The following is a 15,632-nucleotide window of genomic DNA, read 5'->3' as shown; positions in this document are numbered from 1 at the left end:
GATCAGATAATGAAGGTAATGGAGAGAGTTTTAGAAGGTATGATTAGAGAAAGAGTGAATATTGATGAGATGCAGTTTGGGTTTATGCCAGGTAGGGGGACCACTGATGCCATATTCATTGTTCGACAGCTTCAGGAAAAATATATTGGTAGGAGAAGGGATCTTTATTTTGTTTTTGTTGATTTGGAAAAGGCCTTTGACAGAGTCCCTAGAGAGATGGTGAAGTGGGCAATGAGAAAGCTTGGCTTGGAGGAGTGGCTGGTTAGGGTGGTTATGGCCATGTATGTGGGTGCTCATACCCAGGTGAGAGTGAATGGAGATTTGAGTGATGAGTTTTCCGTGAATGTTGATGTGCATCAGGGGTCAGTCTTGAGTCCCATGTTGTTTATCATGGTACTTGAAGCCCTTTCACGTGACTTTAGAAACGGACTCCCGTGGGAGTTGTTATATGCTGATGATTTGGTGTTGATTGCAGAGAACAAAAGGGAGGCGGAGGAAAGGTTTAGGAAGTGGAGAGATGGTATGGGGCAAAAGGGTTTAAGGGTAAATGCAGATAAAACAAAAGTGATGATATCTAGGGTTGGTGGCGGTACTGTCAAAGACGAGGGAGAGTGGCCATGTGCAGTTTGCCACAAGGGCGTGGGAAGTAATTCCATCTTGTGCGGTGTGTGTGATAAATGGGTGCATAACAGATGTAGTGGTATCAGAGGTAGACTGCGAGATAATGCTGATTTTATGTGTACGGTGTGCCGGGTCGGGTGAGCAGGTGGAGATTGTCAGGCGTGAAAGGATTGAACTTGCTGGTGAATCTCTTCAGTGTGTGGAAGAGTTTTGTTATTTGGGAGACATGTTGTGTGCTGGAGGTGGGGCTGGAGCTAGCTCCAGCCCCACCTCCAGCACACAACATGTCTCCCAAATAACTCTGTGGCTAGGGTGGGAAGTGGTTGGAAGAAGTTCAGGGAGCTCTTGCCTCTCCTGACATTGAGAGGGCTCTCCCTACGTGCTAAGGGGTCTTTGTATGCAGCATGTGTTAGGAGTGTAATGCTGTATGGCAGTGAAGGAGGAAGATATTCGCCAGCTCAGACGTACAGAAATGACAATGATTAGGTGGATATGCAGTGCGTCCCTGGGTCCAAGGCCTGGAGGGGCTGGGTTTACAATGTAAGAGTTGAGAGGTAGGATGGGACTGGAGTGTATTGGTGTTGTGATGAGGAGAGGTAGATTGAGGTGGTTTGGACATGTGGAGAGGATGGAGGATGATAATTGGGTGAGGAAGGTGAGAAGTGTTAATATTGGGGGTGGGGTTATGAGGGGTAGACCGAGAAAGACATGGGACGAGGTCATTAAGTGTGACCTTACGGTTAAGGGACTGAACAGGGAGGCTGCAATGGATCGTGCAGCGTGGAGAGCCGCCATTAGGTGACCAAGGCCGACACATGCAAGCATGTTGGAGCCTTTAAAAACGAAAACGAAAACGATAGATTATTATTATTATTATTACTGTTATTATTATTACAGTATTATTATTATTGTTGTCAGAACCAACTTGCCCAACCCTGGGTTCCTCCGCTCCTCATGGGGCAACGTAGGATTGGGTGATGGATGGATTATTATTATAATTTCAGTAATCCCTCATTTATCTAGACATGCAGTACCTGTTCATTATCCGGATACTGGACCTTGGCTTTATTAAAACATTATCTGAGTTTAAGCAACGTTGGGTCTGGTTAGTACTTGGATGGGTGACCGCCTGGGAACACCAGATGCTGTTGGCATCCTTACGTGTCAAGTGGGGTTGGTGGAGGATTAGTGCCCCTCCCTGTAAAACAGTTAACTCTAAGCCCTTGGCCTTCCCGTTTGGGATACATGGCGTCTGGCAATGAATGGAAAAAAAAAAACTTACATTTTTTTTCTTTTATGTGGGGAAGAAGGAACCAAAGGCAATGAGCCCGCAAAACTGTTCCTTCCAAGAGAAAAACAAAATACAAGAGAAAGCCAAATTCAAGATCCATTCATTTCGAGATGCCTAGACACACTGCGTTTGAAAGACAGGAGTTCATAGGAAGCAGGAAATACAGACAGAGGGAGACAGTTCCAGAGTTGACCTGTTGCATAAATGAAGGACTGGGAGTAATGGATAACTCTTGCATTAGAGAGTTGGACAGAAAAGGGGTGAGAGTTTGCTGCTAGACGGGTGCTACGTGCCCGTCATAGAAGTGGAGGAATGCATGCAGACAGTTCAGAGGAACAGTGACCATTGAAGTAGCGACAGAAAAGAGATAAAGATGCAACATTGCGGCGAAGAGACAGAGGTTGAAGGGAGTCAGTAAGAGGGGGAGAGTTAATGAGACTAAAAGCCTTTGACTCCACCCTATTGAGAAGAGCTGTATGTGGGGAGCCTTCCCACACATGAGAGTTGTACTCTGCACAGGGGTGTATAAAACCCCTGTTTAGAGTCAACAATTGTGCAGGGGCAAAGAAGGAACGGAGTTGGCTTAGCACACCCAATTGCTTGGAAGCAGATTTTACAAGAGATGTAATATGATCTTTCCAAGATAAGTCCCGAGCAAATGAAACCCCAAGCATGTTCAACGATGATGCAGGATTAAGTTGTGTATTATTAAACAAAAGTGGGTATGCCTGTGGAAGATTTTGTCGGGTTGATAGGTGCAAAAACTGAGTCTTTGATGCATTAAAAACAACTAGATTATTTTTACCCCAGTCAGAGATACAAGCCAAGTCAGACATAAGGTGTGCCATAGCCTCATCCCTTGCCTGTTGAAGTAACTGCTGAGATGGACGTTGTGGGAATCGAATGGAAAGGCGAAGGGTGGAGTCATCAGCGTATGAGTGGATAGGGTTAGATGTACAGCTAAGAAGGTCACTGATGAATAAAAGGAAGAGAGTTGGTGATAGGACAGAGCCCTGAGGAACACCACTGTTAATATATCTAGGAGAAGAACGATAGCTGTCTACAACAGCTGCTATAGAACGACAAGAAAAGAAGCTAGAGATGAAGGCACAGATAGAAGGATAGAAACCGTAAGAGGGCAGTTTGGAAATTAAAGATTTATGCCAGACTCAATCGAAAGCCTTTGAGATGTCAAGTGCATTGGCAAAGCTTTCGCCAAAGTCCCGAAAGGAGGATGACCAGGAGTCTGAAAGGCAGGAGAGAAGATCGCCTGTGGAGCGTCCCTGACGGAACCCATACTGACGATCAGAAAGAAGGTTGTGATATGAAAGATGCTTTTAAATTTTTCTGTTAAGAATAGACTCAAAAACTTTTGAGAAACAGGATGTTAAAGCAATTGGACGATAGTTAGAGGGTTGGGAATGGTCACCCTTCTTTGGGACCAGCTGAATGAGAGCAAACTTCCAGCAAGAAGGAAAGGTACAAGTTGATAGACAAAGGCAAAAGAATTTGCCTAGGCAAGGTGTAAGCACAGAAGCACAGGTCTTGAGAACAACAGGAGGGACTCCATCAGGCCCATATGCCTTTTTAGTATTGAGGCCAGCAATGGCAGAAAATACATCTGCTGAAGAAATTTTAATGTTAGCCAAGAGGAAGTCAGAGGAGGGAACTGATGGAGGAACAGCACCGGAATCATCTAAGGTGGAATTGGAGGAGAAAGTCTGAGCGAAGAGGTCTGCTTTATCAGTAGAAGGAATAGCTACAGAGCCATCAGAGTAGAAAAGAGGAGGGAAGGATGATGAGGTAAAGTTGTTAGAAAGGTTTTTGGCAAGGTGCCAGAAGGAGCGGGAAGAGTTCGAGTTAGAGAGTTGAGAGCATTTTGTACGGATGAAATTATTTTTAGCAGAGCGAAGGACAGACTTAGCATGATTCCAGGCAGAAATGTATAAAAGATGTGATTCAGGGGTGGGTTGGCTCCGGTACCTTTTAAAGGCCCTCTCCTTGTTGCGGACAGCATTAGAACAAGCGTGATTAAACCAAGGCTTTCGTGCATTAGTCAAAGGATATGAGAAAGGAATGTATGCTTCCATGCCCGAGAGAATAACCTCTGTAATGCGCAAGGCACACCCAGATGGCTCCCGGCCATTGAAGCAATAATCATTCCAGGGAAAATCAAAGAAGTACTGCCTGAGGGCCTCCCAATCCACAGCTCCAAAGTGCCAGAGACGACGTTTTTTTGGAGGGTCTGCAGGCCGTACCGGAGCGATAGGACAGGTTTAGGTGGTAAGGTTGTGATTGGAGGAGCCCAACAGAGAGAAAAGATTAACAGTGTAAGCAGAAGAATTAGTTGTAAGGAAGAGATCAAGTATGTTGGAGCTCTCTCCAAGGCGGTCAGGGATATGGGTAGAGTGCTGTACAAGCTGCTCTGGGTCATTAAGGATAGAAAAGTGTAGGCTTGTTCACCAGGTGGATCAGTGAAAGGAGAGGTATTATGCAGATGTAAAAGTCCACGAAAACTTTGGCTGGAGAGCCGACATGTTCAAACATTCAGTATTGTGACCGCTGGGCTCTAGCCATGCGTGGGAAATAGGCCATAACCCACAACCCGAGCTAAAATGTCCATCCGCCCCTGTACTGAATGGTCAAAGTCGCCCGCTGGTCTTATCATTCCCTGTGAACCTCTAGCACCCAAGTACTGTAAACTCACCTCTCACACAATGTGTGATCAGAGAGCGCAGAAACAGTCATAGCACGGCCTTTTTTTTTTTTTTTTTTTTTTTTTTTTTTTTTTTTAGTCCAAGAAATGGTCAAAACGTGATTTTAACAAATATAACTCAGATGGAGAAATTGCCCATTTCTTAAAAGAATGTATTACGCTGGTACGATAGTGAAAATGCGGCCTGAGGCCAAAAATTATGGAATATTTAGTCATTACGTGAGAAAATTGGTGAAAACATGGTAAAAAGACACAAAATGTGGGCAGACTGAGTCACAGCGTGCGTTGCATCTGTCCGTGACGTATCCACTGATCCTCCCTCCTTCTTGGCGGTTTGGCCAAACCAAGCCACAGGTTATGCCGATTTTGCTAGGTACTAAAATACATGTATGAGATTTGGTACTTATGGTAGTGCTAAGTACATCTGGTACGACTTAAAAATGTCAGTCAGTTTTCTGTTACTGATCTGTGGTGAGCATAATATACTAGATATAAGCTGTTTAACTTCATTTAAGAAGTAGCACCAGCGTCCATACAGGACATGTCTTCACGAAACTCCAGTATGTGTTAGACCTACACAGTGCACACTATACACTTGGTCATGAGTCTACTACGAGCCCAGAAGGAAGTGCCTGGATTTACTATAAAATGGGCAAGCCACAATATTCGCAGAAATTTAGAAAGGTGTGGCTAAAAGACGAAAAGTACAAAAACTGGCTTCTAAAGGTTCCTGGAGATGATAGAAGTGGATTTTGTAAAATTTGCAAGTGTACTTTGCAAAACTGTGCGACCTTGAGAAGCACAGAAACACAAACATAAGAAAGCAGGAGAGCCTTTCAGTAGAGTGCAACACTCTGTTCTCCCATTTAAGAAACTTGGTGAAGCAAAAAAAGTGGAGGGAACTCTGGCCATGTTTAACTTATTGATTAATATTGACCTATTTTGTCAATATTGTGTAGAAAAAACTGCCATAACATGATTACAAAAATGTGGGGGGGGGGGAGGAGTAATATGCCGACTTTTGATGGAATGGTTAGCGACATTTTAGTGACTTTTAGGCATGAGCATAGCGACATTTGAAAACGTGAGTTGGCAACCTGCTTTTTTTTTTCTTCTTTTTTTTTTTTAACAATTGACCGACGGGACCACCACTCACGCACTCATTTGCATAATCACAATAGGCTGGTCCTCTTTTTTGCCGCTGATTTAGCGATTATTTCTGCACGATCCAGGAAGAGCTCCGTCTCTGTCAGCGACCTGTTTGTGTGTGTGTGTGTGTGTGTGTGTGTGTGTGTGTGTGTAGATGGTATGGTGACATGGAGAGAATGCGTGTGAACAGAGTAGTGAAGAAGGTACAGTATATCAGAGTGAGTTTGAAGGTGGGAATGAGGCATGATAGGCCAAGAAGGTGGACAGATATAATAAATGAGTACATGCAAAAGTGAGGTATGGAGGGTAATGAGGCTAGGGAACTAATAGGCATTGGAGGTGTTTGAAAGAATTTTGTATGGAAAAATGTATCACAGGGGTTTGGCACCTCTTTTCTTTCTTGGTGAAGTGATAGTTGTTGGATTGACTAACTCATTGGTGATATGAAGCTTGTGAGTGTGGATGTTTATGCTTGTGGGTTGAAATCAGGATTCTAAGAGCTTGAATGGTAATGAATGAGAGTGTGGATCAAGTGGGCAGAATGGTTATTACTGCTCTCTCTCTCTCTCTCTCTCTACCCTACCACACCATATCCCATCCAAGAGTGGGAAAGGAGGCATTAATGATTATATCATTATATTATTATTAGTCCTTCTTTCCTTCTTTCTTTCCTTTCCACCTTGCACAGGTGACTCTGCACTGAGTGACAAGCCAAATTGTTTCCTGTACACCGGGAAATTATTTACAATGCTGTGTTGTAATCATATAACCAAACTATGGCGCCTGGTGGTTTAGTGAGTAATTAAGGCGCTCCAGCCAGATTGAGCCTGTGTTAGTTTATATCCAAGGAGTTTTGGGGTTTATTGCACACATAATGCCACTCAGGGATGACTAAGGCTAGTCACTCTCATGTTAAATGTCAGGATCAACTTGCCTAGCCCCGGGCTTCTATGCTTCTCATGGGCAACACAGGATTTGATGATGATGATTATTATTATTTATTATTATTATTATTATTATTATTATAATTCAGTGAACTTTGGCGCCAGCATTATATTTTTCCCTTATTTGCAGGCGATGGTCAAAGAGTCAAAGTTTGAAGACAAGTATCATGTGGAAGTGATGCGAAGCTTCCAGGGTCAAGTTACTTCTGTTATCCCACGAGAGCAGCTTGAGCAAGACATTAACAACCCACAAGGCACCACCCGCTCACAGAAGAGGAGACTTGCAAAGAAGGTCAGCACAGGTACTCTTTCATTTCAGTAAATTTGATCCTTTCACTCCTTTGTTTGTACTGTAGAATTTTTCAGTGAAAGAGTTGTCTGCAGCAGACCCTCCTAATATGATGAACTGGTATAAAATAAGTTGCTTATATGATGATGAAAAAATTAAACCATTTTTTTTTTTAAATACTGTACCATGGAATTTTTGCACGTACGTCATCCACTCACTCGATGTAGTGTTGCTCTCGGGTGACTGCCCATTCCTTTCTTCCTTCATTCTTTCATTCCTTACTTCCTTTTCTGTCTTTCTTTCCTTTATTCTTTCATCTTACTTCTGTCTATAGGTGACTCTACACTGAGTGCTAAGCCAAATGGTTTCCTGTACACCAAGAAACCATTTACTACGCTGGGTGGTAAACATATAACCAAATTATGGTGCCTGGTGGTTTATTGGGTAATTAAGGCACTCCAGTCTGATTGAGCCTGGGCAGGTTTACATCCAAGGGATGGTTGGGGTTTATTGCTCACATAATGCCACCCAGGGATGAGTGAGGCTGGTCATTCTCATCTTAACCCATTGACTGCGGCTGTATCATGTATGATATTTGAGTCTGAATGGCTCTGACTGCGGCTGTATCATATATGATATTTGAGTCTGAATGGCTCTGACTGCAGCTGTATCATATATGATATTTGAGTCTGAATGGCTCTAACTGCGGCTGTATCATATATGATTTCCTGCTTTCAAAAATTCTGCCCTCAGAAATGGCACGAAATAACTTAGCTAGCAACTCATGGAACCCTATAGAATATTGCCATACATAGATTATGCATTTTACGAGGAGCAGAGCTCAGCTCAGTTACCTACCAAATGCTGAAGGTAATGGCATGAAATCTTCTCCATGCCGCCGCTAGCAGTAGCCCAAGCAAATATTGGATGAAATCTCTGGATGAGTGTAGTGATGATAGTGATGGTTCTGATGCTGATTTACACCTTATCTGATCGCAAGATTGACACTGACGACACAGGGCATCCATAACACATCGTTCGCCTGGCACCACCACACAGGGAATATTTATTACTTCACGGACCTGTTTCAGAGGTTATTTTTTTGTTTGCTATATATTGTGTTATATACCATTGAACTCGGGCTTTCTTTCTCTTGACAATACAGTATTATTATTTTTCTAATATTTTTTTCTAAATATTTGAAAACTGCTGCACACGGGATGTACATGTAAACAAACACTGACACAGTGAATGGGTTAAATGTCAAGACCAACTTGCTTAGCCTCGGGCTCCTATACTCCTCACAGGGCAACACAGGATTAGATGATGATGATGATTATGATCTGTACAAAGCCTCACTGGTTGATATACAATAACTATATTTGCCTATTTGATCACTCACGTAAGTTTACGGTTATTTGTTTTTTCAAAGATGGCCTTTCCACTCACTATCGGATGTGCTAATGTCAGTAATGGAATGATAGTGTAATATCGGAGTTCAGAAAGCAAGTGAAGTGCAGTAAAGTGAAATTACTAGTTTATGTATGTTCAGTATATGATAAATTATTATGTGATGGACTTTTTTCAAACTTATCATCGTAAAACAAGAGCTTGCTGTAATAAGTTTTTTTTTTTTAATTGAGCTTCAAGTTTTACACAAGGACTGGGTATCCTCAAGAAAAATTAATAACAATAATTCCAGTAATCGTTTTAAATAACTATAGCATATTTGTACAATATGGCAATAAGAGAGATAAACAAATGAGCACTTCAGGTAGACTTGTGGATGTTGATCCTGTGCAACTTCATGCCAGTCAACTCAGGCATATTTTCCTATGAATACTGTACATAATGTAGGTACTGTGGTAGGTGCTGGTGACCTTCATCCACTTACTTGATGTAATATTGCTCGTTTCTTCCTTCCCTTTTCTCTTTCTATCTGTGTCTGCGCTACTCTTTTCCTACTTTTCCCTTTCCTTCCTATCACTTTCATTTACTTGTCTTGCCATTTCATGTGGCTCTGCTGTTAGTAACAAGCCTAATGGTTTCCTGTAACCCAGGAAACAATTTACAGTGCTGGGTGGGACTATAAAAACAAATTATGGAGTGAAGTGGAGCCCGCTGTAGTGGGCCTGTTAACTGGTTGGAGAGACAAATGCAGAACCCATCCAGAAACCAAATCTCCTCACTGTTCCTCATACATCGTTGTGGTGAGGCGCTGCCAGCTGCAAGGGAACATTGATTCACTACACGGGAGAGCCCTGCCAGTGCAGGTGCTTGCCCAGCAACAATGCAGTACAATAAATAACAAAACAGAACAAATAAATACTCTGTGATGCATTTCCAAATATTTGTTAACATCCATCTCACAGTGACTGTGATACTGTATGTTTTAGATGCTGTGTGTGTGTGTGTGTGTGTGTGTGTGTGTGTGTGTGTGTGTGTGTGTGTGTGTGTGTGTGTGTGTATTACCTATTTGTATTTACCTCTTTGTAGTATACAGGAATTGAGCTAAGCTCATGTCCTGTCTCCATATGTATATTTATCTAATCTAGTTTTAAACACATGAATGTTTTTTGCCTGCACCACCTCTTTGTCTAAGTCATTCCAAATACTTATGCTTCTATTAGGGAAACTGAACCTTTTAAGATCATTAAGACATTACTTTTCGTCTGCTTGAAGTCATGACCTCTTGTTCTTCCATCATCCAACACAAAAAGATCCTCTCTATCCACGCTTTCCAATTCTCTTACATTTCTAAATAATGTGATCAAGTCACCTTTTTCCCTTCTCTCGCGCAGTGTTGGTAACTTCAGTTTTTCCAATCTTTCCTCATAGGTGAGTTCCCTTAAGCACGGTATTTAATGCAAAATTTGGTGTCTGGATAGCAGATAATGACTGGCTGGATAATTAAGTGATCACTTTATTAAGATATGGATGACTAAGAGAAAAGTAGTGCTATAACTAGTGCGATTTTCCAAACTGATATATCGCCAAATTTGGTTTCCATGAGTTTGCCAGAATTGTAAGTGAGGGTGAGTATTCACCTAAACAGGTGTTCAGTATGGATGAGACTGGCCGCTTTTGAAAGAAAATGCCAAACTTTTCTTGCATGGAGATGTATGTTTGCTCCAGGACTTGCGGTTAGCAAGGATCACCTTACTCTGACTCGCATTGATAGTGCAGAGGGCAACATTAACTCCTTACCTGCAGGCCGTCACTACCGTGACGCTCGTCACATAAGTACCATAGTGCAGGGAGTCACTTCTGTGATCCAAGGATTTTTAAAATCGCCTGGGCTTTCAAGTGCAGTCTTGTATCATATGTCAGTACTGCCATTGTGTAGCTATAGGCAGCACTGCTGATACCACTAGTACTCGCATCCAGTGTTACCAATTTAGCCATTTTTCTGTGTTTGCCTCACATCCCACCTCCCCTCCCCTCCCTTACCCCCTCCCCTGTCTAGGTATAGCCTGGCTGTGCAACGCAACTCTCGGCTGTTTTTTTCCATTCGCTTTTTCCATTAAAATGTGCCCTATGCCCTATTCTCATACAAAAAATATATAAAATAAAAGGGAGAAGGCTAATTGATACTGCTATTAGCCATGAAGTAGCTAATTTATCACCTGGAAACACCCCGTGTGCACTTGGTCGCTAATTTTCCCTGTTCATTACCCATTGAAATGTCCCTTATGACCTATTCTCATACTAAAAAATATATATATATATAAAAAAAGGGAAAAGGCTGTGATACTTCCACTGATCAGGAAGTAGCTAATTTATCATGCATTATCTAGATTTCCTGCTATCCCCACGGGAGGGGCACGACGTGGTCCAGCCATCCCCACGGGTAAGGGGTTAAGTGAAGCCATTGCTTGTCTGCCATTCATATACACCATGTGGGCTTCTTGGGACTTAAGCAGAAGTTACTGGTCATGTGGCGTTCATATGCAGAGGCCTGGATGACGCAGTCTGTTTTCATGGACCACATAGTAGACTACTGTACTTTTCACCCGTAGTTGAGAAATAAACACGAGAGAATAACCTCGCAAATAAGTGCCTTCTATTTCTCGACAACGCCCAAGGACATCCAATGACAGTCCAGGATGTCTGCCTCAATGTCAAGAGTTGTCTTTCTGCCACTTAACACCACCTCTCTCCTGTCGCCGATGGACCAGAGCATTATCGCAGCGTTCAAGCCGTACTACACGAGAAGGTGTATGCGGGTCTTGGTGACAGTGATGGAGGACAAGAGGAAGATGGTTAAGAAGTTCTGGCAGGGCTACACCATCAAGCATGCCCTTGGAATCATCAAACTGTTATGGGAGGAAGTGACATCCTCCAATATGAATGGTGTGGGATGAGCCTTGTGGCCAGACATGGTATAATTACAGGGTTTCCCGAATGAGGAAGTCCCTGCCATTTGTCAGTAGATAGCTACCCTGGCACAAGAGGCTGGCTTTCACAAGGTGGATGATGCTGATGTAGCAGACCTCCTCGAATCCCACATCCAGGAGCTCACAGAGGAGGATCTTTCCTCCTGGATGAGCAGCAGAACCAGGAGGCAATCAAGGAGCCAGGGAAGAGCTGCTGCCAGCCAAGGAGCTTATCATGAAGCACCTGGCAAACATCATGGACTCTGCCAAATGCATGTCTGACCCCAGCAATGGACCACGGCCTGCAGATGGATAGAGTTCTGGAGTGCAAGGCCAAGCCAATGAAGGTAGTAAATGCAAACCAGGTGCTTTACTTATAAAAAAGGCCCAAGACAAGACATAAGACTTTCGAGTAGTTCTTCGCTCCAGTTCAATCACCGCCATCTGAACCACAGCCCTCTGCCAATTTTGAGGAAGCGCAGACTCTGACTTCCAATGGCAAAGGTGTTTTCTTCAAAGGAGAATCAGTTGCTAGGAGCAGGTCCTCATCGTCCTTGACTGCTGCCACATTACTAGACGTACTGTCTCCTCCAACCACATAGTCTCCTCAAGTCACAGGCATTAAGTCTCCAGTCTCCCTGGACCCTGGCAAGCCAAAGAACTGGCAGGGGTGTTGTTAAAGGAAAATCTGTTGCCAGGAGCAGGTTCTGGTCATCCTTAACCCCTTAACCGCAGGGCGTCACTTTCGTGACGCTTGGGAGCAAGAGATCATACCACGGGGCGTCACTTTTGTGATTGTGTGTTATTTTGAATTCACCCGGGCCTCCAAGTGGTGGCTTGTATCATCTATCAGTACTGCCAATGTCCAACACTAGTTAGCACTCCTAATCTCATCTGTACTCCCATCCATTGTTGACAATTTAGCCATTTCTCCCTGTTCTTGACTCCCCTCCCTACCCCCCCTCCATTACCCTATCCTCTCGCCTGCCCGGCTGTGCTACGCTAAGTAAATCTTCCTGGAATTTTTCACTGATTTCATCCATTGAAATAAGCCCTATGCCCTATTCTTATACCAAATAATATATACAAGAAAGAAATAAGGTAAGTGAGAGTGCCATACACCTAGAATTGGCTAATTATCACCTGACAACACCTCACGTGCACTCGTTCGCTAATTTTCGCTGTTTATTTCCCCTTGAAATATGCTGTATAATCTGTTTTCGTAATAAAAATATATATAAGAAAGGAAGGGAGAAGCCTAAGTGATATTTACATTCACCTGGAACTACCTAATTATTGCAGGCCACCATACTGTATTCTACGCTAAGTAAATCTTCCCTGGAATTTTCCACTGATTTCATCCATTGAAATAAGCCCTGTGCCATATTCTTATACCAAATAATATATACAAAAAAGAAATAAGGTAAGTGATAGTGCCATACACCTGGAATTGGCTAATTATCACCTGACAACACCTCACGTGTACTCGTTCGCTAATTTTCGCTGTTTATTTCCCCTTGAAATATGCCGTATAATCTATTTTCCTAATAAATATACATATAAGGAGGGAAGGGAGAAGCCTAAGTAATATTTACATTCACCTGGAACTACCTAATTTATTATGTATTTTCTTGGTTTCCTGCCAGTCATTTCATTGCTATATATTAGCAGGTCTCATAGGGCTGAAGTTGGTAGTATTGCACTCACCCAAGCCAGGCGGCAGGAGGTCACCACTATCAGTTCACTGTCATCTTTCAAAGTGAGGGTATGTCTGATTTGCTCCTGCTAACTTCCGCCGCTTTTTAGCCCCATGCAAAGGGCCCTGTGACCTTTACCCCCTACTAAACCTCGTGTGGAAAGAGGTAAAGGACTGACAATTGATAAAAGAGTGACTACGATCTTTCTATTGAGTAAAACAGTGCAAGTGGAATTGTAAATAATGTGTAAACAGCAAGTGAAAGTGATGAATGTAAATGTACATGAACAGTGGAAAATAGTTTTATAAGTTACTTCAAGTGACAGTGCATAACACAGTGTAAATAAAATAGAAATGTAAATAACGTAAATAAAATAGAGAACGTAAATAGAAATGTAAATGAGTAGTATTATAAGAATACGAGTATATACCCTAGGAGTAATGAAAGTGAAAGTTTCACTCTAGCATGTATGAATACTATGAGTTATGAGAGTGAAGGTGAAAGTGACATTCACTCTCAATGCTAGTGTACAGGACGAGAAAGTGAATGCTACGTATTTTGCTTAAAGAAATTGAATGCCTACAGTGACAATAAACTACTACTACTGAAGGAAACTTATGGATAAAGACTGTAGATATATATAAGTGTTATATAGTAATAGAAATATAAAGTGTGAGTGTTTTTATGAATAATAAATGACAGAACACCAGCAGCGAACTAGCGCAAGTGGGAAGGTCATACGCCCTCGTAATTTTCATTGTTTACACAGTGTTTTTTTTTTGGAGTATGGATTCCAAACTATTTGAGAATCACAGAATAGTGTTTCTAGTGATAATATCAGACTGTGGTAATCATATTACTGGTTGTCGGGAAGTGTAAAGTGGAGACTTTGTTACCCAACTTCAGAGGTCTCCACAAGTCCTATGGTACTCGACGAAGGCTCAACAAACACCCCAGGAGAAAGCTGAAGGTATGTGCCATAAGCATATATGATTTTAATATTCTAGGACTAATAACTGATTTTTGGCAAATATTTTTAGAGAGTCTGTCGAAGCGCGTATATGCTCGCGGGAGCCGCAAGAAAAAGCAAAACAAGCCCTCGGTTAAAGGGTTAACAAGCTGCCACATCTCCAGTCACTCTGTTTCTTCCAGCCACACAATCTCCTCAAGTCATAGGCACCTTGTCTCCAGTCTCCTCAGACCCTGATAAGCCTCTAGAATTTCCCCTGGAGGTGGAGGTTCTCCTGACATCTCTGGCAAGTGAGGCAGAGAAGGGAGTTCTTTAGCCACTCAATAACGTCACCATTACTGTTTTCTCTCTTGTGTTTCAGTGAGAGAAAATGTAGTCACTAGTCAGCCCCAGCAGTGGTGGAGAGACTCAGGGGTGGCTCAATCAGAAAGCACTTACTACTTTACTAGTAAGTTTACATACTTTTATTCATGCTATTTCCTACTTCCATTTACTTCCAGTACCATAATTGTGCATTATGATAGGGCATATGGTAGTATTATACGTGTGTATAAGTTGTGTGTAATCATTATCCATCCATCCATCATCCAATTCTACGTTGCCCCATGAGGAGCGTAGAAGCCCGGGGCTAGGCAATTCGGTCCTGACGTTTAAGATGAGAGTGACCAGCCTCACTCATCCCTGAGTGGCATTACATGAGCAATAACCCCAACCACCCCTTGGATATAAACCTTCACCAGCTCAATCCAATTGGAGCGCTGTAATTACCCACTAAACCACCAGGTGCCATAATTTGGTTATATGGTTACCACCCAGCGTAGTAAATGGTTTCCTGGTGTACAGGAAACCATTAGGCTTGTCACTCAGTGTACTGTAGAGTCACCCATAGGCAGAAGGATTCTTCCATAAAATTACCTGGACCTGGGTTGGTGAGTGTCACTTAATCTAACCTTTTTTTTTTTTTCCATAAGTGAAGTACTCCATTATATGAGTATTCTCTTTCTGAGCAGTCTTCCATTAACATATCCCACTTGAATAACAGGACCCCTGTAATAAGTAGATGAGAGGGAAAGGAGAACAATAATAAAACTAAAGGCCCCCCCAAGGGGGGAATCACACCAACTGTGAACCGATATATCTAGCGCAGCTCGGAATTTGACCTTGACTTACTTCGATCAATTTTGAACTCGTAGGAAATTTTCGTCCCTACTACACACCTGTCAAATATTACGGTGATATCTTGAGCAGTTGGATAGTTATCGTGGTAACAGACACAGACCTTGACTTACTTTCACCAATTTCGAACTCGTAGGATATTTTTGTCCCTACAACACACCTGTAAAATTTTGTGATGATACCTTGAATGGTTGCGAAGTTATCTTGCTAACAGATACACAGACAGACAGACAAACTGAAAATAATACTCGTAGGAGATTTTCATCTCTACAACACACCTGTAAAATTTTGTGATGATATCTTGAATGGTTGCGAATTTATCATGGTAACAGACACATAGACCTTGACCTACTTTCACCTAGTTTCGAACTTGAGATTGATTATTTTGTCTTTACTACACACC

General features: G+C 42.4%; 1 protein-coding gene across 2 annotated transcripts in view; it reads left to right on the top strand.

The window, feature by feature from the left end:
• LOC145412595 (uncharacterized) overlaps positions 1-15,632 on the top strand; it is a 68,010-nt gene that overhangs the window by 33,061 nt on the left and 19,317 nt on the right. For both annotated transcript variants that reach the window (XM_080282506.1, XM_080282507.1), the window contains one exon: positions 6,852-7,013. In XM_080282506.1, the coding sequence (XP_080138632.1) occupies positions 6,852-7,013 (162 nt within the window). The remainder of the gene's footprint in view (positions 1-6,851; positions 7,014-15,632) is intronic.

The sequence above is a fragment of the Coenobita brevimanus genome, chromosome 93 (assembly GCF_032717465.1).
Source record: "Coenobita brevimanus isolate Jiangsu-jjx chromosome 93, ASM3271746v2, whole genome shotgun sequence".
NCBI lineage: Eukaryota > Metazoa > Arthropoda > Malacostraca > Decapoda > Coenobitidae > Coenobita > Coenobita brevimanus.
Note: the sequence above shows the minus strand (reverse complement) of the source record. Positions and strands in the feature narration are given on the sequence as shown.